Source organism: Python bivittatus, unplaced genomic scaffold (assembly GCF_059951505.1).
Source record: "Python bivittatus isolate LINGU-HERP-01145 unplaced genomic scaffold, Pbiv_v1 ctg000080_np1212, whole genome shotgun sequence".
NCBI classification, from domain to species: domain Eukaryota; kingdom Metazoa; phylum Chordata; class Lepidosauria; order Squamata; family Pythonidae; genus Python; species Python bivittatus.
The window spans coordinates 77,178,929-77,206,403 of NW_028277035.1; the positions used below are offsets into that span (position 1 = coordinate 77,178,929).

At 38.4% G+C, this 27,475-nt stretch overlaps 1 protein-coding gene across 5 annotated transcripts; it reads left to right on the plus strand.

Annotated features, from left to right (window-relative positions):
- The first annotated feature begins 297 nt into the window (after positions 1 to 297).
- On the plus strand, positions 298 to 26,963 carry UBA3 (ubiquitin like modifier activating enzyme 3). Of its 5 annotated transcripts, XM_088134357.1 has the most exons (18): positions 298 to 387; positions 585 to 650; positions 6,365 to 6,485; positions 9,835 to 9,915; positions 14,344 to 14,426; positions 16,302 to 16,382; positions 17,545 to 17,588; positions 17,751 to 17,815; positions 18,801 to 18,956; positions 19,056 to 19,158; positions 19,430 to 19,543; positions 20,011 to 20,064; positions 21,877 to 21,913; positions 23,505 to 23,586; positions 24,632 to 24,732; positions 24,860 to 24,923; positions 25,056 to 25,110; positions 26,238 to 26,963. In XM_088134357.1, exons 1-18 carry the CDS (start codon positions 368 to 370, stop codon positions 26,324 to 26,326), a joined length of 1,416 nt encoding a protein of 471 aa, XP_087990483.1. In that variant the 5' UTR covers positions 298 to 367; the 3' UTR covers positions 26,327 to 26,963. The 5 variants fall into 5 exon arrangements, with proteins under 5 accessions (XP_087990483.1, XP_007435507.1, XP_007435506.1 ...); XM_007435445.4 differs by lacking the exon at positions 585 to 650 and having other exon boundaries at positions 310 to 387; positions 6,342 to 6,485; positions 26,238 to 26,962; XM_007435444.4 differs by lacking the exon at positions 585 to 650 and having other exon boundaries at positions 311 to 387; positions 26,238 to 26,962.
- Positions 26,964 to 27,475: the final 512 nt, after the last annotated feature.

The following is a 27,475-nucleotide window of genomic DNA, read 5'->3' on the forward strand; positions in this document are numbered from 1 at the left end:
ACGCGAGAAGAACCCGGTCTTGACTACACAGAAAGATAATCCAGCAATTATCGGCAAACTTTAAAAAGAAAAGCCGCCTGTATGCTTATTCAGAAGCCAGCCCCGTAGTACTCAGTACGGCACAGCGTGGGTTTCTGCTCGCCATGCGAGACCCGCACATGGCGGCACTTTAATCGGCACCAGAAGTGGATGCAGTACCTTTTTCCTTAAATCTTCCTCTACATCCGCTTGGAGACCGGCAACAGCAGGCTATTATCCAGACTCCGCCCTCCGCCAACCAAATAGAACTCTATGGCTTCAGAACGTGGCCGGCAAGGCATTTCCTTTCGTGGTGCATTGTGGGAAGGGAGACGAAAAAGAAGGGGCTATGGCGGATGGTGAGGAGCCGTAAGTACCTCCGCGCCGGCTTGTTTCCCTTCCTAATCCCTCCCCGCCGTCGCTGCCTGGAACAGGCTCCGGGGTGGTGGCGGGGAGCCCCCCTTTCGCCTCTGCCCCCCACCCGCCTTCCTGGTCGTGGCGGGGGAGCGCGACTTGAGCCTGACCCGGTCGGTGACTGACCCTTCTTTTATTCTCTCTCGTTATAGGGAGAAGAAAAGAAGGAGGCTAGAGGAGCGGCGGCGGCTAGCGGGAGAGAGGCAGAGAGAGATGGGGTCAGTGCGGGGTAGGGCGGAGGGGCGCTGAGGAGGAAGGAAGAGGCGAGGAGGTGCTGGCGATGATGGTGGTGAGGAGCGGGGACGCGGGCAGGGGGCTGTTCGGGAAGGAGGGCAGGGGCTCCGGCTGCCTTACCACCACCGCCGCCGCGGCTCTTTTGCAGAGCACGCGGGCCTAGCGGATACTGAAGAGGCAGGGGAGCAGCAGTGCTGTTCATGGGGGGACCCTAAATCCATAGTGGCAATATCTTTTTAAGGCAGCGTCAATTCGTGTGAAGTAGCTGCTGGCTTTTGCGTTTGAAGGCAAGCGGAGTAGAAAGGGAGGGGGAGGAAGAATAGGGGTGATCTTGGAAACTTATCTGTACTCACTGATATAATTAGGTAGGCATTTATTTTTTAAAATGAAATTTATGTGTGTTATTCCAACCCTAGCAGTTCTGGGCAAGTTACACAAATACAAAATAGAATGCCGTAAAATTAGCAACCTAAAACAAATAAATCTCAGATGAATGTGAGTGAAAAAGGGACGTTTGGAGTTGCCTCCTTTCTTTTTCAGCAGCAGTTTGTTCCACAATACAGGCCACATCATAGAATAGAATTATTGTTGTCAAATATATCTGCAGAAGGACCTGGAAAAGATGCCTGATGGATCTCTGCTTACTCCCATAAGGAGTAGGAAATTTGGGTCATTGCTACATTAGGCTTTGTATAGTATATTGAACAACTGGCAACAAGTGGAATTGTTTCAACGCAAGGCTAATATATCATCTCCAACAGACATTATTAATCACCAGGCTGAAGAGATTAAAAATTGTAATAAGATTGTGGTAAGGGCTGTGCCAAAGCTTGTTGGGAAGAATCAAGCTATATGTAACTTATCAAAAGCTGGTCACAAGTATCTGTTAGTCACATATGCTGATTCCCTTAGTTCATCCTCAGGAAACTACACTTCTGTGAAAAAGTATTTGCCCCCTTTTGGATTTTCTGAAGTTTTTTGTTTCTTTGTAAGTGACTATTACGAGAATGTCATCTACAGGTTTTCCTTGTTAGGAACTGCCTCAGACAGTGACCATTCACAGTCATGACAGTAATGAAAGAGTAACTTTGCTATTAGTGCCTGCATTTACAACCTTCACAGCATCTCTCTCTCTCTCTTTCTCTCTTTCTCTCTTTCAGTCATGTTTGCAATTACAGTCAGTTAGTGCACATTGTCCTGTGCCTGAGCTGTTTTTTGCTTCCCTCCACCCGACAAGGTAGAGAGATTGCCTAAACAAGCTGAGCTGCTTTTCTCTGCAGCACAGCTCGTCCCTAAACAGTGCTAACTGCAAATTAACAAGTTCAGCTCTATGACCTTAATTAGTTGATTAGAACCTGCCTTCCTGCTGCTGCCTGACACTGACAAGACCTTAATCAGTTTCACATGAAAGGCTTTTGTTTGCTTCCTAAGTGGTTGGGGGCTTGCAAGTGCACTAGGCAAACAGCTGGTGCTAGCGCATTCCTTTTTATGTGTATTCCTTCTTGCTAATTATCACAGTGCCTGGGTAAGCATTCCAAAGGGTGGGGGAGTGGGGAAAAAAGACTATAAGATTTGCCCTTATACCTGGCTTCCTTGTGAGATGAATTCTGGAAACCTTCCCCACTGTTTGGGGTCGTATCATTCTGAAACTGTAAAGCAAAGGAAAGCTGAAGTAAAATCATAAGCACAGTCATGGTCATGTGATTTTCACTTAGTGACTGATTCACTTAGCAGCCAAGTCACCAGAACCAATTGCGGTCACTAAACAAGGACTACCTTGTACTGCTTACCTGTACTGATATGTAAGAGGAGTCTGAGTGAACAAATAATACCAACGTTTGGTGCTTATTTCATAAATAAAACAATCCAACAAGCTATGTGCCAGCATGATAATGTAATCCCCTCCCCCTCATTTAGTTGGTTCAGTTCAAGGGTCAACAAGATTTTATTTATTTATTGTATTTATATAGCTGCCCATCTCACACAAAGTGACTCTGGGCAGTGAGATACAATTGTGCCAGTACTTTGTTAAACAATTAGGGTTGATTTGGGCCAGCCCTGCCCTATATAAGTGTTACAAACTTTGACTCCCTTATCACAATAAAGTTTTCATAGCACAGATTCTAGAGGTACATCATGCCATACTCAAAAGAAGTTTCTAAAGAACATAAAGTCACTGGTACTTATTTTTATAGAGAAGGTTATGAAACCATTTTTGAAGCTCTGGGGCACCACAAATCCACAGTCAGAGACATAGTCTTATAATAAAGATGATTTGGGATAATAGTGGATATTCTTAAGAATGGCTGTCCTGGCAAAATCATTCTAAGAATTATAGCATTAATTATCAGGATATCACAAAATCACCATTTAAGAAGAGTTGTGACGTTCACCTGAAGTTTGCTGAAAAGCACAGACTACTTTCTAGAATTCTGGAGGAATGTTGAATGGAAATATGTCAAAACTGGAATGCTTTGCTGCCTCAGAACTTGGATGACTTGCCATCATTGAAAGAAGCATGAATGCTGTTTTATATCAGAACATATCAGGCTACCTGTCTGCCAGCTGAAGCGAGTCATGCAGCAAGGGAATGATCTCAAATATACATGCAGCTCTACAAAAAATTGGATGTGAACCCAGTGCTAGGAAACAGCCAACTTGAAATTCACAACTAAACCACATGCAGGTAGACCTTGCTTACTGACTGCCTTGTTTAACAACCATTCAAAGTTATGATGGTGCTGAAAAAAATAACTTTACGATCAATGCCTGCATTTACAACCTTCACAGCATCCCTTAGTCACGTGATTGCCATTACAGTCTACACACTGTCCTGTGCCTGACCTTTTGTTTTTCTTTTTTTTTGCCCCTTGCAGAGTGGAGAGATTGGAGAGGAAGAGATTATAAGAGAGTAAGCAGGCGCACAATGGGGAATACACCGGCTTTTTGCTGAGTGGGCTTGGGGCTGCCTTACTGCGTTGCTTTCAATGTGTATTCCCATTGTGTGCCTGCTTACTCTCTTGTAATCTCTTCCTCTCCAATGAATGTAAATACAAACATTAATTCCCTTTTTGCTAATTATCCCAGTGCCGGGGTGAGCATTCCAAAGGGCGGGGGAGTGGGGAAAAGGAAACTACAGTCACAATCACTTGACTGCTTTGCTACTGAATGACTGCTTTGCTTAATGACAGAGCTGCCTGTCCCAATTATGGTCGCTAAATGAGGACTATCTGTAGAAATGTTATGGCAGGACCTGAAACAACAATCCTTATGTTACTGAGTTGAAGCAGTGTGTCTTGAAGAAATGGAACAAAATTCCCGCCTCAGCAATGTACATAAAATAACTGGTAACCAATTATAGGAAGCATTTGGTTGCAATTCCTAGGCTGTACAGCTGGTTATTGAATCTAAGGGGTGATTACTTTTTCACACCAGCACATATGCATACTGAATAACATAAATGATGAAGGAAGGAAGGAAGCATTTAACTTTGGTTTGATTTGTTTACCAAGACTCCCTATATATATCAGTAGGACCCACATGAAGCTCCATTAACATTCAATGCCAAAAATGTGCAAAATCCAAAAACAGGAAAAATACTTTTTCACAGAACTGTATCTCTTGATTATGCAACTTCAGATTTTGGGCAAGCTTAGTAGGATGGAACCCTTTCTCCTCTGATGGCTTTCTGTATGCAGGGGAGACTCAGGAATATGCAGTCATGTGAATTCAACCACAGTCTAAACTGGGTATCATCCTTCCTACCTCAGTGAGAAATATGGTTGAATGAGGATTCCATTTACATCTTTTTATCCAGATCTCTCATAAGGGGTACTTGGGCATCAATACTCTTACAAACATTTTAAAGACAAATCCAAAAAGGATCTTAAATTTTGCCAAAGAAGTTATTTGCTAGTAACATAAATACTAAAATGTTAAGTAACACTTAACTAAAATGTTAAGTATACACCTGCAGAGATTAGAGAGAGAAGGATGTCTCTTCAGTATGTTAATGATTGCCAGTGCATAATGTAGAAAGAAAATAATAATGAGCATTATTAGCAGTTAACTTATTACAGATGAAGAGACACTGGACAAAGGTAACTCTAGATATGGTTACTCCCTAAATTTGTGAAGTGAAATATTTTTTTATTAATGTAATTTCCATACAGTTCCAATCTCATGACTCTGGGCAGTGTACAAGGATCTCAACAGCAGTCTTGAAATAAAGTCCATCACATAAATAAAAACATTAAAAAATAAAGATACTATTTTGGCTTTTAAAACAAAAAGATACAAACTGTGGAAAAAATGTATCACTTGGTTTAAATGTCTTAGGAATAATATGTTTTTTCAAAAACAATCATAAAAATAATTTAAAATATTTATTGGCTGTAAAAATGTATTTCCCAATTTTCTAAATAAGTGTGCCCAGTGTTTCACATTTCAAACATCTTGAGCTTGATGCAGTTGTTCTGACCATTTCAGAAGTATTTCACATAGAGATGAGGATTTTCCAGAAAATGAATTTCCCTGTGGAAATAAATCAGCATATTATTTTCAATGTTCATAGTCTGCACAAGCCTTTTGACTATATTATTTGATGTGGGGAAAAAAATCTGGGATATTTTATGAGGTTTGAACAGTACATTGAGAAACTAAAAGCTTGATATGTGGGAGAAAATTATTTTCACTGGAATGTTTGAAACAATATTGGACAATAGGATATGTAACAACAAAATCATGATTTTGAAGCTACCATACTTGTGTGAAGGGGAAAATTTCCAACCCATATCTCTGATATCACACTTAAAACACCTTTGTTTTCTAAGGTCCAGATGGAACCATTTTGAGCTCAGAATGCTTCCAGAATAGTTAGAACAACCCATAATAAGTTGGGAATGAGCTTTTTTTGAGCCTAAAACATTTCAAATTTGGAATGTTTGCACATCCTCTGCCAACCTAGGTCAAGAACACTAGTTCCCTGCAGATGCCAGTTTTATGTTAATTTTTGAGTTTATCAAAGACTACCATTTACACTCTACTATTCAATAGTTTGTGAAGAAAACTTAAGAAAAAAACCCTACAGTGAAGATTAAAACTAAACATGTGATAGCAATATAATTAAAATATTTTTATCCTAGAGCACATATCTAAATTTTGAACTATTTAAATTGGGTCTTTTAAAAGTATTTGGATAATTCATCAGATTTGAAAATAAATTATTCAAACAATAGACCTACAAATTGGATGGGCTATATGCATCTGTGTCAAATGCCCCAAGCCTAACTGTATGTTTTGTAAACCAAGCCTCAGTAAGTAGATATTTTGCTTTTTTTCTTTTTAAATTCCAGTATTTTCATATCATTTATTCTAGAAAGATAAACCTGAACATTCAGTTTCAAGACTTCATAACTTAGTACTTAATTTAATTTTAACAACAGTTTTTTATTAGTCTATGATAAATGGGTATATGTTAATTGGCCATAGTCAACAGAGTCAATTTTTCTATACCTGCATATTTTATTTGCGTAATATTATCAAATGAAATTGATAATACCTAGCTCCTTATGACTTGTACAGGGATAAACGTATTTCAGCAGGGCAAAAGGCTGAGCTCGAAGGGATCGTGGTTTTTGTCTATTTGTGCGTGTTTTTCATACTTTTTTTTGCAGCTGAGTTTCTATGTTCTGTGCAGAATGGCTGTTGATGGTGGGTGTGGGGACAATGGAGACTGGGAAGGTCGCTGGAACCATGTCAAGAAGTTCCTCGAGCGATCTGGACCGTTCACACACCCTGATTTCGAGCCAGGCACTCAAGTGAGAAATGGTTCTTTTAAATACAAGTATTGTGTTGCAAACTATTGTGAATGTTTCTGTTTGTCACTCAGTAATGAAAGATAAACTTCTGAAATTAACCAACTAATTTTGTAATAGTAAACAAATAGTTTTGGAAAATGTAATGTGCAAAAAAGATCATGACTGTGCTGAAAAACTTTAAGAATAAAATTTTGGGACTTTTGTATAGAGGAAGAAACTATGAAATTACAGTACCTACACTGAAAATGGTGAGATAATGTTGAACTGCTTATTCATTTCAGTTTTATCATATATGTTACTAGTTTATAAGTGCAGTTCTTGAAAATCCTGAATTAGTTGTTTATACACACAAGAGGTATTTAAACACAAACCAGAATATCTATAGGAAGACAAAATTAAATAGATTTAATGTTGAACTTTTGACTTAATGCCTTCTGATTTAAGGAATGATAGGTCGCTATGGGATTACATGTTTCATTCTCCCAACCTCCTCATGGCACAGGTGCATACTTGCTGAACATTCCTGATTTTTCTCTGCATTTTATCATTTTCTATTGGTTAAAGTGAATGTGGAAGTACTTATTAATTCTATTCCAAACCATGAATAACACTACAGTTTAAAGCATATACTGTGAGGAGATTTAGTGAGTTGATAAGCATATGTCAGTGGAATTCACTGCTGAATAAAATTCCCCTCTTACCTCTATGGGTGGTATGTGTCTTCCTCAGTCTTGGGTCTTCCACCAAAGGCCTGGGAGTTTGAGGGTTCTGTGCAGTATCTGAACTGTTCCTAGCACTGCAGTCTTCTGGAGAGAGAGCTCTGATGTTGTTCCTCGGATCTGTTGGAGCCACTCTCCCAGCTTAGGAATCACAGCCTTGAGTGCTCCTACCACCACTGGGACCACTTTGGCCTTGACTTTCCACATCCCCTCTAGTTTCTCCTTCAGGCCCTGGTACTTCTCTAGCTTTTCATACTCCTTCCTGATGTTGCTGTCACTTGGCACCGCTACATCTATCACCACCACTGTCTTCTGGTCCTTGTTTACTACCATGATGTCTGGTTGATTGGGCGTACCTGCCTGTCCATCTGGACCTGGAAGTCCCACAGGATCTTAGCCCTGTTATTCTCCATGTTCTTCTGTGGAATCTCCCATCTGGACTTGGGAGGGTCTAGCCCATACACTGTACAGATGTTCCTGCACACAGTGCCAGGTACTTGGTTGTGCCATTCAGTGTATGCTATTCCTGCCTGCATCTTATACACTGCCACTATGTGTTGGACACATGAAGCTTCTCTGCACAGTCTGCACCATGGGTCCTGTCTAGTGTGGTAGACCCCTGCTTCTATGGATCTAGTGCTTAGTTCCTGTTCTTGTGCTGCTATGATCAGTGCCTCAGTGGTGTCTTTTAGTCCAGCCCTTTCCAGCCACTGGTGGGATTTCCCAATGTCAGCCACCTCAGCTATCTGTCGATGGTACATCCCATGCAGGGGCTTGTCTTGCCATGGCACTTCCTCTGCTTGAATTTCCTCCCATGTCTGCTGCTGCCTCAGGCATTTTCTCAGCAGCTCATCTTTGGGTGGCATCTTACTGATGTACTCCTGGATGCTCTGGGTTTTGTCCAGGACAGTGGCTTTGACACCGGACCCCGCCTGCCCTCTTTCCAGCTGGTGTACAGTCTCTGGGTGTTGGAGTTGAGGTGGAAACCTCAGTACATTGTGAGGAGCTTCCAGGTCTTCACATCAGCAGCCTCCATGTCCTCCTTTGGATAGCTCACTATACTGGCAGGGTATTTGATGAGTGGCAGGGTGCATGTGTTGATGGCATGTATCTTGTTCTTCCCATTGAGCTGGTTCTTCAGGACCTGTCTTATCCTTTGGTGGTGCTTGGATGTTGCTGTTTTCCTTGCCTTCTCATCATGGTTCTCATGTGACTGTGAGATACCAAGGTCTGTAGCTTGTCTGGATGTGTGCTATGTGGCCTGCTGGTAGTTCCACCCCATCAGTCTTAACTATGTTCCCTCTCTTTACTACCATCTGGAGACACTTCTGCAGTCCAAATGACATCCTGATGTCCTCACTGTGGATCTGTGTCAGGTGGATCAGCGAGTCGATGTCTCATTCATTCTTAGCATACAGCTTAATGTCATCCATGTAGAGAAGGTGGCTGATGGTAGTTCCACTCTTGAACTATAATGCATGTGTATGTGTATATATGCATGTATTTGTACAAGCATATACATTAGAAGATGTTGCTTTGCCTACAGATGGCCTGCTGCATTTAAAAATAATTATAATGAGATGATCATTTTAGGCACTACACCAGTTAATTCAGAGATGCAGTATGAAACTGTCAGATATGTATATTGAACATGTTGAATCCATTGACATCACTATATTCCCATTAGATTCTTTGGGTTCTGTCTAGATATTTATTGCATGTATAAACATCTAATGCAGGATTTTCTGTAGTAATTCTATACTACCAGTAGAAGAGAATATCTGTAGCTCAGAGTTGAACTGTGGAGTCCTTGGTGTTTTCTGAGCTTGATTGTTTTCTTGCAGACATTTCATTACCTGACTAGGTAACAACTTCAGTGCTAGAACGGAGTGGAGTTTGCTCTGTGTTTATATACAGTCATTTGCCCTGTCAGTGTTGGAGAGGGTGTTGTTTTCTCCTACGTAGTTCCTTGATTAGGCTGTTGTTTACTGCTTGATTGTTTGTCTGATTTGGTAGTTCCTTGATTAGGGTATTGTTTACTGTCTGGTGTTAATCCCCATTTGGGTGTTGATTGCTGGCAAGGAGGTGTTCTGGTCTTTTTTTTTTTTTGTATTCAGACAAGTATTGTCTTGGGATTCAGATGAGTCAGCCATCAACAGGCACATAGAGATAAACAGCATTTACACACCATTCAAAAGAGACAACAGAAAGGAAACAAAAATACCAGAACATCTCCTTGCCAGCAATCGACACCCAGATAAGCAAGGATTAACACCAGGATTAACACCAGACAAACAAGCAGTAAACAATACCCTAATCAAGGGACTACCAAGGAGAAAACAAAACCCCTTCCAACACTGACAGGGCAAGCTACTGTATATAAAGACAGAGCAAACCCCTTTTCCTTCTAGCACTGAAGATGTTACCTAGTTGGATAATGTTTCCTGCAAGGAAACAACCAAGCTCAGAGACCACCAAGGACTCCATAATCTATATTGCCAGAAGGCTAATTCTGATTTACAGTGAATTGTGCAATTTTTGTTTTTTTAAGTATTAAAGTTTAATGCAATCATTTTTGTGAAAGTATTGTGTTTTACTTTCAGTAAATTGTTTGTCTTGGTTCTTTACAGCCCCTTGATTTTCTCTTAAATACATGTAAAGTTCTAGTAATTGGAGCTGGAGGATTGGGATGTGAACTCCTGAAAAATCTGGTAACAGTTTAATTTTTATCTCTTTACAATTTGCCCTATTCACTTATTTACTATGATAGTTCATTTTGTATGGTTTCCTCCTGACTTACTCCAAGTAGATCATGTCATTTGGTTTCATGTGTTTATATATAAAATATGATAAGAGGTTTTTTTTTTAAGCAATAAGGTCGTTACAGATTGCATTCAGGAATTAAAAAAAATATTATACAGAATAAATACATAAAACACATCCAGTCTGACAGACTCTTCATATCTGTGTAATCATACGAAAACAAAAATATTAGCATGTTATTCTCAGAAGTTCACCCAGTATATTTAAAATATTGGCATGTTTTACAAAATAACAAACTTTCATTAATTTATAAGCTCAAGGAAGCTTTAGCTGAGATGAAGTTGCTTTAGCTGAGATGAAGGCTAGATAGAAATTTTAAAATCTACCTATAGACTTATAGGCCAAGTTAGTCATAATGGTTGGGAATAATATGCATTACAATCTGACCTGGACCAGAAGAAGGGCATCTGATTGGAGAAGGCAGTTAATTTGTGTTATTAACTGATAGACCTTCATTTTAGTTGGTTCCATTAAGAGGACATCATTGAAAAATAAGTTGTTATGAAAGTCATAACAGCTTTTCTTTTCCTTTTAAAAGCTGTACATTTAATCAGAAATGTGGCAGTGTTGATGATCTAAAATCTGGCTAATAAAATATAAAGATATTACACTTTAGTTGGTCTAGCCGAGCTGGTTTTCAGTTGGTGCAGGTTCGTGAGGACTAGTCTCTGATTGGTTCTTTGTGTCTTATCCTGATTATACCTGATCCTGACTGGTAGTTTTGGTGGTGTTGGTTCCTTTGTTCATGCTGGGTAAGGAAGAAGTTGGGGAGCTCTTATGAGGCCACTGTGAGGAATATTCTTGGCATTTGTTCAACAAAGCCGCTTGACTTCACTCAGAGTTGGACTCTGGCTGGGCAGTTCCTTTGGACATGTCTGAGCCCAGTTATCTAGGACGAGTTCAAGCCGATTGAGCTGAGGAAGTAGACAGGCTCCTTGTGACTATGTTCAGCCACCTCTGTTCTAGATCCATGCCCCTCCTGCTTAGTAAGGGCCTCATGGGAGGTGGTATATGGTTGGGTCCAAGCGGTGATTAATGCCTCTTTGCAGGAAGGGATAGTACTGCCTGCCTTGAAGGAAGAAGTGGTACACCCCCTTCTCAAGAGGCCATCCTTGGACCCAACTGTGTTAGACAACTTTTGTCCAGTCCTCAACCTTCCCTTTTTTGGGAAGGTTGTTGAGAGGGTGATTGGTGCTCAGCTACAGAGGGCCCTGGATGAAGTGGATTATCTGGATCCTTTTCACCCTGAGCTCAGGCTGGGGCACAGTACTGAGATGGCATTGGTCACGCTTGCAGATGATCTCTGGAGGGCTCAGGATGGGGATGGTGCAACTGTCCTGGCCCTCCTGGATCTCTCAGTGGGCTTTGATACCATCGACCATGATATCTTTCTGAATTGGCTTCAGGGGTTGGGAGACACCATTTTGTGGTGGTTCTCCTTTCTCCATGACCAGTGTTGGTAGTGTGGGAGGGAAGTCGAGCCCTAGCCCCTGCAGTGGAGGTTGTCTCAGTGCTCAGTCCTCCCTCCTCCTCTCCTCTCCTCTCCTCTCCTCTCCTCTCCTCTCTCCTCTCTCCTCTCTCCTCTCTCCTCTCTCCTCTCTCCTCTCTCCTCTCTCCTCTCTCCTCTCTCCCCTCCCCTGATTTACATGAAGCCACTGGGTGAGGTAATTCACTGGCAGGGGGTGTGGTATCATCAGTATGCTGATGATACCCAGGTATACATCTCTACCCCCAGCCAGACAGGTAATGCTGTTGTAGTGCTGACTGAGTGCCTGGAAGCTATGAGGGACTGAATGGGAAGGAACCGACTTTGAACTCAACCCTGGCAAGATGAATTCACTTTGGCTCTTTGTCCCCCTGCCCCCGGGTCTGGGGATATGTCATCTTTGACTCTGGACAGGATGGCATTCCCCTGGACCGAGCTGGTGTGCAGTTTGGGGGTCCTCCTAGACTCACGGCTCCTGCTCGATGACTAGGTGGCAACAGTGGTTAGGGGGCCTTTGAACAGGTCCATCTTGTGTGCTAACTGCACCCTTTCCTGCACCAGGAGTCCATGCTCACGATCACTCACACCAGGGGTCACTTCCTATTTGGATTACTGCAGTGCACTCTACATAGGGCTGTTCTTGAAGACCTCCTGGAAGTTACTACAAATAGTCCTTGCTTAATAATGGTAATTGGGACCAGAATTTCCATCGCTAAGCAATGCGGTCATAAAGGGCAACTTGTGACCACACTGCTTAGCAATGGCAATCCCAGCAGTCCCCACTGCCATCGTTAAGCAAGGATTGCAGGTCATTAAGCAAGAACTTCCTCACAACTTCCTGGCAGCTTCCAACAAGCAAAGTCAGTGAGGAAGCTGGCAGGAAGTTGCAAGTGCTGGACATCTTGCAAGCAGGCTGATGGGTGGGTAAGTGGCTGCTGAGATGCAAGCGTAGGTAGGTGGCGGTGGCTGCTGCTGGGTGTGTGAGGGTGCATTGGTGGCTGCTGTGCAAGCGGGTGTGAGCTATGGAGTGTGGATGAGGGGGTGCTGCATGCACACATTACGGAGTACGAGATCCCTGGGATCTCGTACTCTGTAGCCAGGCTTCTTGGGAGAAAAAGTGGCAGGAATGGGAGCAACTTACAGGAGTGACTTGCGACCTTCCCTGCTGGCTTCCCCACTGACTTTGCTTGCCCGAAGCCGGCAGGGAAAGTTGCATATGGTGATCGCATGATTGTGAGACACTGCAACCATCCTAAGTATCTGGATCGCAATCATGTGACCCTGGGGTTGCTGGGATGGCCAGAAGTTTGAGGGCTGGTCATAAGTATCATTCGTTCAGTGCCATTGTAACTTTGAACTGTCGCTGAACAAGTGGTCATTAACCGAGGATTACCTGTACAGGTCCAGAACAGCAGCACATGCACAATGTGGGCGCCCCTAAGTTCACCCATATTATACTCCTGTTGCGTGAGTTGCACTGGCTCCCAATTTCATTCCAGGTGCAATTCAAGGTGCTGGTTATCACCTTTGAAGACTTACATGGCATGGGACTGGGTTATCTGCAGGACCACCTCTGCCTGAGGGTGTTTGCCCATCTCACCAGAGCGGATAGGGTGGGCATGCTCTAGTTCTGTTCCCTTAAACATTGCCATCTTGTGGGTCCTTGGAATTGTGCCCTCTCCATTGCTTCCCTTGCCCTATAGAACACTCTCCCCTCGAGATCCAACAAGCCCCTATCCTTTTAATCTTCAGGAGTGCACTTAAGACCTGGCTCTTCCCCCCTTGTGTTGGGACAGGATGAGATCAGAGTGGGATGAGAATGTTGGGACTATTTCAGGGAAGTGTGGTTGTGGTACTGGGTTTTTCTGTTTTGGTTTTACTGGTTCTTGTGTTTTTATTTATTGCATTTTTATTGTATATATTGTTTTATTTTTGGATTGTAAGCCGCCTAGGGTTTAGCTTTAAGATGGACAGCTACTGTATACAAATGTTTTAAATAAAGAAATAATAAGCATTTTACAGGACTCTCTTACTTTTAGGAATAGCCTTTGGCAGGCAGATCTTGTTCCGGAAGCATAATTCCATGGCTCTTACTCAATCCAATCCCTTGCATTCCCAGAATGTGCTGAAAATCACATGCTGAGAAGATTAGCTGTTTTCATTGTATTGAATGTTTTGACATCTAACAGCTTCTTAATGTATTGTGGAAATTAGATGAAGCAGTGAAATTTACTACTTAAGAGTTTTTTGTTTATGCTTTGACATATACAACAGTGTTTAATACTAGTACTTCCATATAACTTTCTGAGAAGGATTAGGCAAGGTATGTCACAGAAGTTATTATTAGTGTATTATGGTATTTTTCTAGAAAAAGTTATTTGATAGAGTAAAATTGATGAATTAAAGATTGTTGCTGAATCATTACTGCATTTTTTATTCTGTTCTCCAACAGACGTAGCATTTGTTATTCCTGGGTTGAACAGCTTTTTCAAGATTTGGGGGGACTTTGGAGGTAGGGAAGTGATAGCTTTTGCCCCATTTTTAAACTTTGAAAGGGTCATTTAAAATAAAAACAAGTTCCCCAGTGCATCTGTTTTGCTTTTTGTTTTAAAGGGCAGAAAAATGTGACATTGATTTTTATCAAATTTTAGCAGGGCAGGCTTTGTAGGCTCTGTGGCCTCAAATAGGAGCTGGTGGCTATGAATGCTCCAATTCCTTTGTTATTAACTTACAATACTGTCAAATATTGGTATTTTTCAAAAGCAGCAAGTTCATCACAATGAAAATAATGTATGTTGCTTTTATAACTTCCTTTTCTCTGTCTTTGCAGGCACTATCTGGTTTTAGACAGATTCATGTAATTGATATGGACACTATTGATGTATCTAACTTAAACAGGCAATTCTTGTTTCGGTAAGCTATAAACTTAAAGCTTCTCTTTGGATGTGAACTATATACTCAGGCAATCTCTTAATTTCTGTAAGACTTCTGGTAGCAAAATTCAGGGAGTTGTATCTTTTGTACAAAGATCCATACCATTCCAACCTGAATCTGTCTGATCTTGTAGATCATCTAAGAAAAAACTACCCCTAGGGCCCCACCATTAGCAAATAAATGGAGCTGAAGGAAGGAGGCTCTGCTTTTCAATGGCAGCACCAATCCTCTGGAACGGTCTCCCCCTTATAGAGATCAGATGGACACCCTCCCTGAGTACATTTAGGCAGATGTTGAAGATGGAATTGTTCTGAAGATCAGGTTAATCTTTCTTTTATTTTTGTTTTGGTCTTATTTCACTGTTAGAAGTTTTATTTTTTTAAGCTTACCATGGATATTTTAAATTTCTTTTCTATTGTGTAAGTTGCTGAGAATTGAACTGATTGCAGTGGAGGGCAAATATAATAATAATCATCATTATCATTGTAATAATACAGTTTAATTCTAACTCTCCTAAGGTACATCATCGCTAAGTGTAATTACCATTGCTTGCCTGCCTTTCCCACAGTTCATTGTCTTATTCATTTTGGGGATGTGAGAATCATTTTAATCAGGATGATTCTGTGAAGCTTATCTGTTACCCATCTATCAGATAACGGCACATGTCAAAAGAGCAGTTTTGAGGAAATCATGGTACTTGTTATATGAAGCCACGATTCAGTACATCTGTTCTGCTGGCAAGGAAAATATTTTCATGTGTGTACCAGGTATTTACAATCTTGCTTCTGACAACAGTTGCCTGTTTTGTATCAGAAGCCATTTCTTATAATTCCAGGTCAATAAATATGAGTACATTTGGAAGCAAGAATTGTTGCTTTTATTCAAATAAAAATCCTTCCTTTCTTTATTACACCAGTATTGGGTTTGTAACCTAGCACCATATTCTCCAAAACTGCTTTGGCCTAGTAACTGTGGTTAAAGGGGGAAAAATTGATCGCTGGGAAAGGGTCAATCTTCTACCTCATCCAAATTCAGGTTGAAGAGGGACAGAGATAGATAGTAGCAAGAGATAATGAACCTCTTTTCACCTGGCAGAATAGCCACACCCAGACATCCTTAATCTCGGGTAGAAGGGGTATGAGGGTAGAGATCCCAGGGAGGGGCCTGGCAGCTGGTGTAGATGTTGGTGATGGATACTACTCCTTCCTCTTGCTACAGTAGTTCAAAACAAGCATGAAATTATATTAAATTTAATTGAAATAATAGTGATTAAGTTGTTAGGCCAGGATCATGGATATCCAAATTCAAGTTCATTCTCACCCTTGGAGACTCATTGATGTCTTTGGGCTAGTTACTCTCTTTCAGGCCAACCTACTTTACAGGGTTGATGTTTGAGGATAAAATGGGAAGAAGGATTGCTATGTATGCCACTTTTTGCTCCTGAAAAGAAGGTGGAAGTAAGCATTTAAGTGAAAGCTCTAATCAAAGTACTGGTTGTCAATAAGTAGTTGTTGCAAAAGGAGCTGGTAGTTAGGTCTAGAAGAATTTAGCTCTGGCCTTGAGGAGGAGGAGGAGGAAAAATGGTTACTCAACTGTCGGAAAATAAGAGGGAGAAAGAGACTCAGAACAGTCCCATCATGACCTTGTTGTCCTTAAAAAAGGGCAGTGAAAGTTTTGGACAGGCTTTCAAGGTTCTATTAATATACCCTAGAACAATAGAGGAGCATTCCTGGAATCCTTGCTATGTCTGTTCTTTGATCTTGCCTACTTTGAAGAGCTGACATCAACTTTGTTGATACATAATACACAACGTTTTAGTCTGAGAAATTTAATTCCTTAACCTGTACTTTGCAGACCTAAAGATGTTGGCCGTCCTAAGGCAGAAGTCGCTGCTGAGTTTCTCAATAGCCGTATTCCCAATTGTGCAGTGGTACCGTATCCTTCCATGAAGAAATACATTGCTTGGATTCCTTCAAAAAAATAATAAAGCATTGAATACTTTCTGAGCTGGACAGCAGCAGCCCCATCTTTTCTTTATTGTTGCTTTAGGAGATTGATTCCAGAGTGAGGAATGCTCATTCTACTTACTTGTAATACTAAAATAGATAATTGCACCTTGGAATCTTCTGAACTAAGTACTTACTCTGATATTACATGTATTTTGACTGTGAAACATATTTATTAATCATGCAGTCTGAAAATGAATTGATTTTGCTTTCTAAGGCAACATTATACACTGATGTGTTAGATTGCTGAAGAAATAGACAACAGCTGATGTTAATTTTTGCCTGTCCAGTCTTGTGTATTCTCATTAACATCTTTTTAAATAGTTCAAAGCCTTTCAGAGGTAGAAAATTTTAAGAAAGACCACACTGAATAAACCCAAAGGGATATCCGTTCTGATAGGGATGTGCAAGTCACCCTCCTGGAAAACTACAGTAACAGAGTTCCTCAGAAATGGCCAGATTGGTGCAGCCTGGAAGAAAAATGGAACGTTGCAATGTTTTCCAGAACAGTAGCATTTGCACATCCCTATATGTGTGTGTATGGGAATGAGAGCTGGTTTGGCGTATTGGGCAAGGCACTGGAGCAGGAATGGGTAAACCCAAGTTCTAGTCCTACCTTAGGTATAGAAACCAGCTGGGGGTTTTTTGGGACAGAGACTCTGTCTCAGTCATAGGAAGGCAATGGCAAAATTCTTCCAAAAATGTTGCCCAAAAACCTGCATGGACTAGTCCATGGTAGTGGCCTGGAATCAGTTCTGACTTGAAGGCAAAAAAGAAAATATTCCAGCAACTGTTTGCCACAGTATTGGATTACATACTTCCAGAAACCCTCAGGCAGAAGATGAACTGCCACCTGTCTTTCTCCAGTTGTTGAAAATGGTTAGTTTTATTCCAGAAAATGCTATACTTCATCAGTGTAATTTTCAATAACATTTCAAATGCTTCAAATAGGAACAGTTAAACAAGTTGGGAGCCATTTAAAGCAGTTAGTGTTAATTATTTGTTGTCTTTGTAGACTGTGATATTATTAATAATAATTCCACAATGATCAGGTAATTGCTTGAAATAATTCCTTTACTGTGTGTTTTCAGACATTATAAAAAGATTCAGGATCTGGATGAAACTTTCTATAGACGTAAGTTATAATGCCCTATGGTGAAAATAGCAATTCTTGGTTTGTCAAGTAAGATAATCATCCTTTCCTTAAGTAAGCAAAACTCTCAACTCATAGACTATAATTATTATAGCTAATTATGTTGGAATGGAGGAGCGATTATATTTATATGTTTTCTTTTAGAATTTCATATAATTGTATGTGGTTTGGATTCAATTATTGCAAGAAGATGGATAAATGGCATGTTGGTAAGTATTTTTACTAAAAGTAAAGTTGATTTGGCTTTTTATGAAATATGGACACTGGAATTCTTTTTGCTATAAAAGGATAAATGTTTCATTTTTAATTCTGAAATAAGATATATGACATATTATAATATTCTTATTAGGCACATGGTAATGCTTCTATTTCACTTTTCATAAATTACTGTCCTTTTAGTCTTGGCTTAATGCTCAGGATCCATATAGGGGCAGATCATGACATTTAGATTTACCACAATGAATTTCACATTTAGACTGATTTGAAAGAATCTTCAATAGATTATTTTGTTTTATTCTGAATTTTTTAAAATACTTTTTTCAATTTGGTGTTTTCCCACCAATACACTTTTATACATTTTATAAAATGTATATATTTTTATATACTTTAAGTAATTTTATATAATTACAGTATAATTTTTAGAATATTTTTTCTAATTAAGAAAGCAGATATACCAAATTAGTATTTGAAGAATGGCTCTAGCACAAAGTTGCTTGAGTTGTAGCTTCCACCAACACTGACTTATTCTGCCAGTTGATGATAGATCCTAATAAGCTGGCACTTTTTAGAGGGCAACAGCTGCTGAGATCCATGCTTTTAATTTACAATATGAAAATCAGAATAGCATTCTCTTGCAGACAAGGATAATATTGCAAATATAAACAGTATAAATATATAATTTGCACCAATAATTTGAGCCATTATGGGGTTGAAATTGCTTGAAGAGGACTGTATACAATACACATAAATTCAAGGTGCATATGAAATGAGATATATTGTAATAATTTCCTCTTAATTTTGAAAGATGAATTGTTATAATTCTGTCACATTCTGTGGACCAGAAATGACCACTGCAGTCAATCCTGTAATTATTTCAAATACCACAGCTTCTGCTTGTGTTGCTGAATTACACATTTTGGTGCTGAGAGAGAGATGGAAGGAGCCTAATACAATACGTTCTATTTTGTCTTCTAGATTTCCCTTTTAAACTATGAAGATGGGGTAGTAGATCCAAGTTCTATTATACCTTTGATTGACGGAGGAACAGAAGGTTTTAAAGGAAATGCTCGTGTGATTATTCCAGGCATGACAGCTTGTATTGAATGTACGCTTGAACTTTATCCACCACAGGTAGCTGAAAAACCGTCTTTTTTTTTTTAAACAGTCATTTTTTTTAAACCTCTTTGTGCAAAATTCAGGTTGAATCATCTTTTTATCTATTTTTACCAGGTAAATTTTCCCATGTGTACAATTGCTTCAATGCCTCGTCTGCCAGAACACTGTATTGAGTACGTCAGAATATTGCAGTGGCCCAAGGAACAACCTTTTGGAGGTAATCAAAGCTGAATCAATATAAGAAATGGAATAATAATGTACAGAACTTCTCTTGCCTTGTATGATACAGTGAAGATCATGGTAAACCTGCTTCATTCTGTTGTGATTGTTCTGATTCTTTCGGAAAAAGTCAATAGCTAGGCTCCTTGTAAAATTTATTCTACTTACTCTTTTTCATGAGATTCAAAGTATATCATTTTGACCTAAGATAAATTATAGCTAATGAAGATTTTATATTTAAATAAAATGCTTTATCTGTTCTCTTGCAGAAGGTGTTTCCCTAGATGGAGATGACCCAGAACACATACAATGGATTTTTGAAAAATCTATAGACAGGGCATCACAATTTAATATTAAAGGTCTAACCTATAGGCTCACACAAGGTAAGATTCAGCAAGAGCTCTTTATTCAACTTTGTATTTTTGTTCTGATTTTTGTATTCAGTGATGGCTTAGGATAGTTGGGCTGTCTGTAGCTTGCATGCTGCCCAAGCACTCTGTTGTGGCCCATAGAATGGATAGGGCTGACATTTTGGATCCCATTTTTTCACAGTAAAATATGCCCTTCCCAAAAGTTGAAAAAGCCCTGAAAGTTTTAACCCTGCCCAATTGAACATCACCAGCTGTGCCCCTTGTGATCCCAGGCAGGGCAGAGTCAGAAAGTATGTTATCAAGCCAGAATGGTTCCCCATTCCTAGTTAAGTGTTAACTGCAGCTGTTAAACAATTCTGAAGATACTCTGCTTGGAATTATTGTTAGTCTCTAAGTCAGTTCACAAGCGTACAACATATTTTATTGCGGTTTTCTATAAAAAAATAACATGAAGGTGTATGATGCTTCCTCAAACGCAGGAGTTGTAAAGCGGATCATTCCAGCAGTAGCATCGACAAATGCTGTAATTGCAGGTACAGTACTGCCAAAAACTTCTTGTTTATGTTTAACAGTAGTGCTGGGGATTCCAGCTGAAAACAGGGTCAGTTTGTGCTGATTTTCTCTGTATATAAGACCAGTCTAAATAGATCAGAAGAATTATTTTATGGCACACACCTATATATTTATATCCTGAAAAGGAAGTTCATCTGAATCGAAAGGGCTTGTTGCAAAAAAAAATGCACTGAAATCAGTAGGATTTATTTCCAAGTAAATAAATTTGGCTAGAGGTAGGCTAAAAACAGTTGGGCAAAGTGCTTAATCCTTAGAATGACATATTTCAGCAATTGTATAGGCAAACTAGTTTTTGGTAACATAGGGTTAAAAGTCCTGGCTGTATTTAGTTTAATATATAGCTTGGCACTAAGATTCGTTCAGGAATACCTTCTTCAACTGGAATCATCCAACATGAACTATATGGAAAAAAATGCTGATAATCCATCACTACTAAAAAATGGGGGAGGGAGGGGAGGCTGGGGGGGTTGCTTTTCTTTTGCGGCTCTTATTTTCTGGAATAGCCTTCCACAATAGGGGTGGCTTGCCCTGACCTTGCTAATCTTCTAGAAATTTGTGAAACTGGAGCTCTTTCTGAAGTCTTTTAAGTAATTAAAATTGACGTATTGAAGGTTAACTATTGTTGGGATACAGGTAGTACTCGTTTAACAACTGCCTTGGACAGTGATTGTTCACAATTATAGTGGTGATGAAAAAGTAACTGTGACCAATGTGTGCACTTATGATCTTCACAGCATCTCTCTCTCTTTCTCAATCACGTGTTCACCATTACAGTCAGTTAGTATGTGTTGTTCTGTGTCTGACCCTTTTTTTTTCCTCCCCCCTCCCTTGCAGGACAGAGAGATTTCTTAAACAAGCAATCTCTTCTTGAGCTGCTTTTCTCCACAGTGCAGTGTCCTTAAAAAGTGCTAACTGCAAGTTAACAAGCTCAGCTCTATGACCTTAATTAGTTGATTAGAACCCACCTTCCTGCTTCTGCTGCTGCCTGACACTGACAAGACCCTGATCAGTTTCACACTAAAGGCTTTTGTTTGCCTCCTAAGCAGCTGGGGGCTCACAGCCACCAGTGCACTAGGCAAACAGTTGGCACTAGCGCATTGATGTGTATTCTTCATTGTGTGCCTGCTTACTCTTGTAATCTCTTGCTCTCCAAGGAATGTAAATAGAAAGATTAATTTCTTTCTTGCTAATTATCACAGCACTGGGGTAAGCATTCCAAAGGGTGGGAGAGCGGAGAAAAAGGGCTTTAAGATTTGTCCTTTTACCCAGCTTCCTTGTGAGTCAAGTTTCGGAAGCCTTCCCTGCCGTTTGGGCTCACCCAGCTGTTTGGGGTTATAGCTGTCTGACGCTGTAAAGTGAAGGAAGACTGAAGTAAAATCATAAGCACAGTTGCGGTCACATGATTTTCACTTAGCGACTGCTTCGCTTAATGACCGAGTTGTCGGAACTAATTGCAGCCACTAAATGAGGACTACCTGTACTATATTAAGTTATTTATAAGGTTTTTAATGGTTTCATTGTTTTAGTTTACATTGTTGTGTTGTGGGTGTTTATAAAAAAGAATCTAATAAAAATAAATATTGCCTAGTATGCTATTTTATTCTAATAAAATCTTTCTTATATATAAAAATATCAAACTTTCAGAAGCGTTTAAACACAAATAAAATTAATATGTTAGTTTTCAGGTTGTTATAAACAGTCTGCTTAATCTGTACTTTTCCCAATTAAATATTTAAATAATTTTGATTGTTTCTCTTTCCCTCTATTTCTAGCTATATGTGCCACTGAAGTCTTCAAAATAGCCACAAGGTAACTTAATTCTTTTTTTTTCAATAATTTTATTAAGATTTTTGGAAAGAACAATAAAAGATAATACAAAGTAAAAGAAAAGAAAAAAGGAAAAAAAGAGAATAAAACAGTGCAAAAAATCCCCTTCTGAGAAAGCAATTTCCCACCCTCATCACACGTATAAACAATTTCATCATTTCTTCACCCATCTTAATTAAAAAACATAAAACTCTTCATCCCATAACCCTTCTCTTACTAATAAACCAAATAAGTAACATCTTCCCCTTATCCAATTGTCAGCAAAAAATCCAGAGTTCTGAAATATTAAAATTAATTAACTTTAGCTGTAAGCAAAACCCCATTTGAAAGGCATACAAAGGTCCAATATCCTAGTATAAAGAAACTAAACCTACACAACCCATTCCAAATAGCAACCATTCCAGAGATAACCACCCCAAATAACAGCATATCCCATTCAAATAAACATTCCATATTTCAACTCTAATCTATTCACAATATAAAGTAGTCCCAATACCCTAATACAAAAAAGATTAAATTTAACCTAACAAAAAGAGCTAGTTTCTCTGAAAAAAAATTCCCACAATTAGATAATAAGCATATAGATACTAAATAATTAAGATACAGAAAATAGCTATAAAGTAAAAAAAAAAAAACCCAAATAAGCAAATCTAGTATATCACATTTTTCCAGTAGTCAAAATATCAGTAAATCCAAAAAGAACCAACCAAAATAACATGTCCCATTTTAATCCTGGTCAAATAAGCTAACTTTGTATTCCTTTTTTTTTTTTTTTTTTAATACAGAACAGTCTTCCTCTGTAATCCATTCCAGTAGTTGTTGATCCTTATTCCATATTTTAAGCAGTCTCTTTTGTAAATCCAACAAAAAAACATATTCCTATTACTTTCTGGGATTGTCTTTTTTATTTCCTTCTTAATATTTAAAACTTCATATAGTTTTCTCTTTACGTCTGATGGCAGATTCTTATCCAAAGTTTCATTCATATTGTTTTCAAGTGGAATTTGTTGTATATCTTGTTCTATAACATCTTGTTCTGAAGACAAACTGTTTCCAAAAAAAAGCTGCCATAATTGATTCAAAGTCTCAATGCAATCCTCAGTGGAATTGTTCAAAGATATCTCTAAACATCATAATTTATTTTCTACAAACATGCATTTATTATTTAAAAATAATTTCAATGTCTTAATATTCAAAATTCAACCAATGTTTTCTGAACCCTTAATCTTTTTAAAGCTTTCTGTAGCCAAAACCTTGTCTTGCTTTTTGCTGTTTATTTTAAATACTTAAAACTTATAAAAATAAATCTTCATTTTCTTGTATTAAGATTTGAGGGTACTCACTCACCGGATATTTCCAGCCTTGTCCCTTTGAAGGCGTCTAACTTCACTGAAGCCGTTAATAAGCAGTTTCCGAAAACAGTTAGCAAGGGAAGTGCACAAACTTAGTGTCCTTTAAAAGGCCCTGTTTGTGGCTGGAGCAATTAATTAATTCTTTAATATTTTTACGAGCTAGCTGCTTATAAACTCTTAGAAGACTTCCTGCTTATATGCTAAGAAATGTTTCCTTGCAGTGCATACATGCCTCTGAACAACTATTTGGTGTTCAATGATGTTGATGGTCTGTATACATACACATTTGAAGCTGAAAAGAAGGTTAGTATTGCTGCATACAGTTTTCTTACCTTGTTTGGTTTTGATCTTCAATTACTTTATTCTCGAGTACTGTGTCCAGAAAGTCTTGAATGTTTATGTAAGAATCCTAATTCATATCCTTTATTCATCTATCTTGTTGGCTCTGTTCTTTATTGAAAAGTTAGTGATGTTAAAGTTAACATATATCTGTTCAATAGTAATATTTCAGTTATAGGCTACACAGCAGTAATGAAGCTTGAGAAGGAGCAAAAATTACTCAATATACCTGATACAGAAATTAGCAGTTCGTATTCACTCTTACACATTGAAGAGTATAGCATTGGTCGTGGTTCACTTTTTTTTATTAGAAAAATCTGAACTATCTCTATGTAGCAATAATCATAGCACAGGAGGAGGATAAGCTATGACTAAAAATGGGGTTCACAAGTATACAATTTTTGTATTTACTGGTATTTACTTGTGGGAGTTGTAATTTGGAATGTTTAGAAGCTAATAGTCTGCCTATCCCAAATTCCACTTTCTCACTGAAATGCTGGAATAAGAATTTCATATTCACACATATCAAATATCACTAGTAACAGAGGATTTAGGATTAAACATCAGTTAGTAAGCTGTAATGTGAACCTGAACATGATGCAAGTTAGATTTTATATATGAATTTAGAAAGAAAGAATAACAGCAAAGACAGCACTGCTTATTGGGTCCAGAAAGACCAGACTGATTTTTCACGAAGATAATTCCTTGTATGTTTGGGCAGGATTTTGACCAACTTGAAAGAGCACTCCTATATAAAAATCAAGGAGTTCTGGCAGATGCAAGGCTTTGCTTAAATGGAAGGGTCTAATTAATCAGAGGGTTAATCAGAATTTTTCTGCTGTTCGGGGAGGGGAGGGATGGTATTGGATCATTCAGACTTAAAGGTGCTTTGATCCTTTCCTTTGGAGACTTCATTGCCCTCAGGAGAAGGTCCTAGCCATAGAATTATAGCCCTACTGATTTCTTTACTCTTTTTACAATGTCAGATGTTTCATTTTCTGCTTTGTAGGAAAATTGTCTGGCTTGTAGTCAGCTTCCTCAAAACATAGAGTTTTCTCCATCAGCTAAACTGCAGGAAGTCTTGGATTATTTAACAAATAGTGCTTCATTGTAAGTATAGAATACAGTTATTTATATATTTGTAATAATCTCAGATTCTAAAAATTCACTTTCAGTAGATCAAGGGGATACTTGTTTTAAAATTTTGACTAGTTGTCTTGCTGCTTTTTTTGCACAGACAAATGAAATCTCCTGCAATAACTGCTACGGTATATGGAAGAAATAAAACTCTATATTTACAGGTAACTTATATATACTTGTGAATCGTTTTAGCACACATATTTGCAGATTTAAGTAAAAAACACAGAATGTGTGTTCGTAGAGCTAAGTAAAATAATAGAATGCATGTTGTATATTTTTCCCTCCTTCCACAGTCAGTAGCTTCAATTGAAGAACGAACAAGGCCGAATCTTTCAAAGACTTTAAAAGGTAATCTTTAATAGTTAATAATTAAAGCATATTAGGACATGCTGCTGAAAAAAAAAGTGTGTGCATTGCTTAATGCTTTTTTTTTTAAATTGATCTGGTATGCCATAGGTGTCAGAAAACTCTTCTAAAAATTGCTTCAGAGCAAATATGGCATATGGTATTGGCATTTAATGAAATACAGTGGCATCCTTTTATACATTAAAATAATTTTCTTTAAAGATGTAGGTGTTGAAATAGCAATATAAGGCAGGTATCATACTATTAGAATGCATACATGCAAAGTGAAAAAAGAAAATTGATGGAATGGGGTTTGACTGGTTTAGTTTTTAGGGTTTTTTTCTAGACATGTATTCCAGGAGCTCTGAGGGGCATCATTAACCTTAGTGTGATTCCTGTGAAATATCTGCATCTAAAGTTGCTGCTTTGGATATATCATGGCTTCAGTTAAATTCTTCAGTTTTTTAATGGAAAGAAAAGTGAAGCGATGGAATAAAGACATGAACACTGCCAGCTCAGTGACATTTCTGCCGTGTTGTTGCAAAAATGAGTGAGATGGGCAGTGACTAAATTTAAAATATAAACAAATATGAACAGATTGTAAGCAGTATATCAAAAATATTAGAATAAATTCATATATATTTACATAGCACCATCAGTGACCATCAGCTTTACAAATAATAGGCATGTCAAATTCTTATATAATCCATAACTGCTTTTGCTTTCCTACGGCACTTGACAGTTTCTCTTATTTTCAGTGACAAGATTTTACCTGCCACTTTTACTAAAACGACAAAAAATAAGAGTTGTTCCTTTTAGAATTCAGCAGCTTTTAGCGTCAACTGTACAAAAATTAAAAGAACTTTAAAATAAACTGATTTTATAATGATTTTCTGGTGTATGATGTTATACACCGATCATAATTTTGAGCAATTCTAATTATACATATTTTATAGAGTAACAAAGTGTTTATATCTGTAAAGTGTTTTAAAATTAATACTGTATATATTTCAGTTTTCTCCAAATTTTGTTCCATAAAAAATCCAGATTTTTTTCCTTTGTTTCAATTCTGGAAATGTAATATCTCTATATAGAAATGAGTTTTAAATATGATGCTTTTAACATTGCAGAACTGGGCCTTGTTGATGGTCAGGAGCTTGCAGTTGCGGATGTCACAACACCACAAACTGTACTCTTCAAACTTCATTTTATTACTTGATATGAATACAGGTGATGTAAACAGGCACTGAAGAAAGTCTCCAAACCACTTCTGTACAGGGGAAGAAGGGGAGGAAGGATGAGTTATCCAGACATAATCTATTTATATAAGCATTGATGGAAGTTTATCTTGAATAAATCACTCTTATTTTAGAACTGTTCTTGCAAACCAATATTTGGTTGATGTTACCAGTGTAAAAGCTCACAATGTACAGAAAGTGTTGTATAATAATTTTATTCAATTTGTAATCTCATCATAATAATGCCAACACTCCTTCCTGCATGAACCTCCTGAAGGCCAATGGATTCATTTTTGAAACACCTATGAAAGTTCTGGATGCACACAAGAGCACAGTGAACAGATTTTAAATTGCATTTTAGTATCTACACATAACTTAGTCCAGACAACCAAACAGTTTAAAAAACAGCCTATTTCTTGCTTTATTTAATGCCTTTATTGAGTTGTCAGTTATATGTACTACCAAATTTTGATTTTTTTTTTTCAAACTGAGCGAAAGATTGTACTTAAGTACCATCTATGGATGAAAACTAAATTTGTATATTAGCAAATATTAGTGACTATTATGCATGGTGTTGCCCACTGATATTCAGGATTGGTGTTTCACTATTAGAGTATTTATTAATAAATATTATCTAAAAGTAACCTATTTTGTTAATTTATGTGGGTACTGCGAGGTTGAAAACTACAAAATGAATGTAAATTTTAATTCTTATTTAAAAGCCATCCCTAAATGATACCAGTCAAAAAGCAGCTAGTAGTGGATGATTACATTCTTGATCTAGATCCAGTACCCACTAAATCCCACTGAACATGTATGACGTTATAATCAGCTTTTCTTTCTGGGAAGTGAAGTGCTCGAGCACCCGCCTTTTAAAAAGGGAGCCCAATGTATTGTTTACAGCAAAAAGAGCCTACGGGCACGTGCCTCAAACGGGGCTGCTCTGAACTTTCTTTGGCTGTTGGCAATTAAGAGGATGAAAATGAGGTCTGCGATATCGCTTATTTAAAAATAAATTATATCGGTTTAATTAGAGTTAGGAGAGGCCAGTATGAGCGCTAAGTCGAACCTGAAGCCTACGCCATGCAGAATGAAAAATCTCCGGAATGACGTCACGAAAGCGGAAGCGA

Bases quoted from the DNA above. Each gene is read 5' to 3' on its own strand.
- UBA3 (XM_088134357.1), top strand. From the start codon at position 368: ATGGCGGATGGTGAGGAGCC. The intron at 651-6,364 runs GTCAGTGCGGGG...TGTTCTGTGCAG, and splicing joins GAGAGGCAGAGAGAGATGGG to AATGGCTGTTGATGGTGGGT. The intron at 17,816-18,800 runs GTAAGTATTTTT...TTTGTCTTCTAG, and splicing joins GATGGATAAATGGCATGTTG to ATTTCCCTTTTAAACTATGA.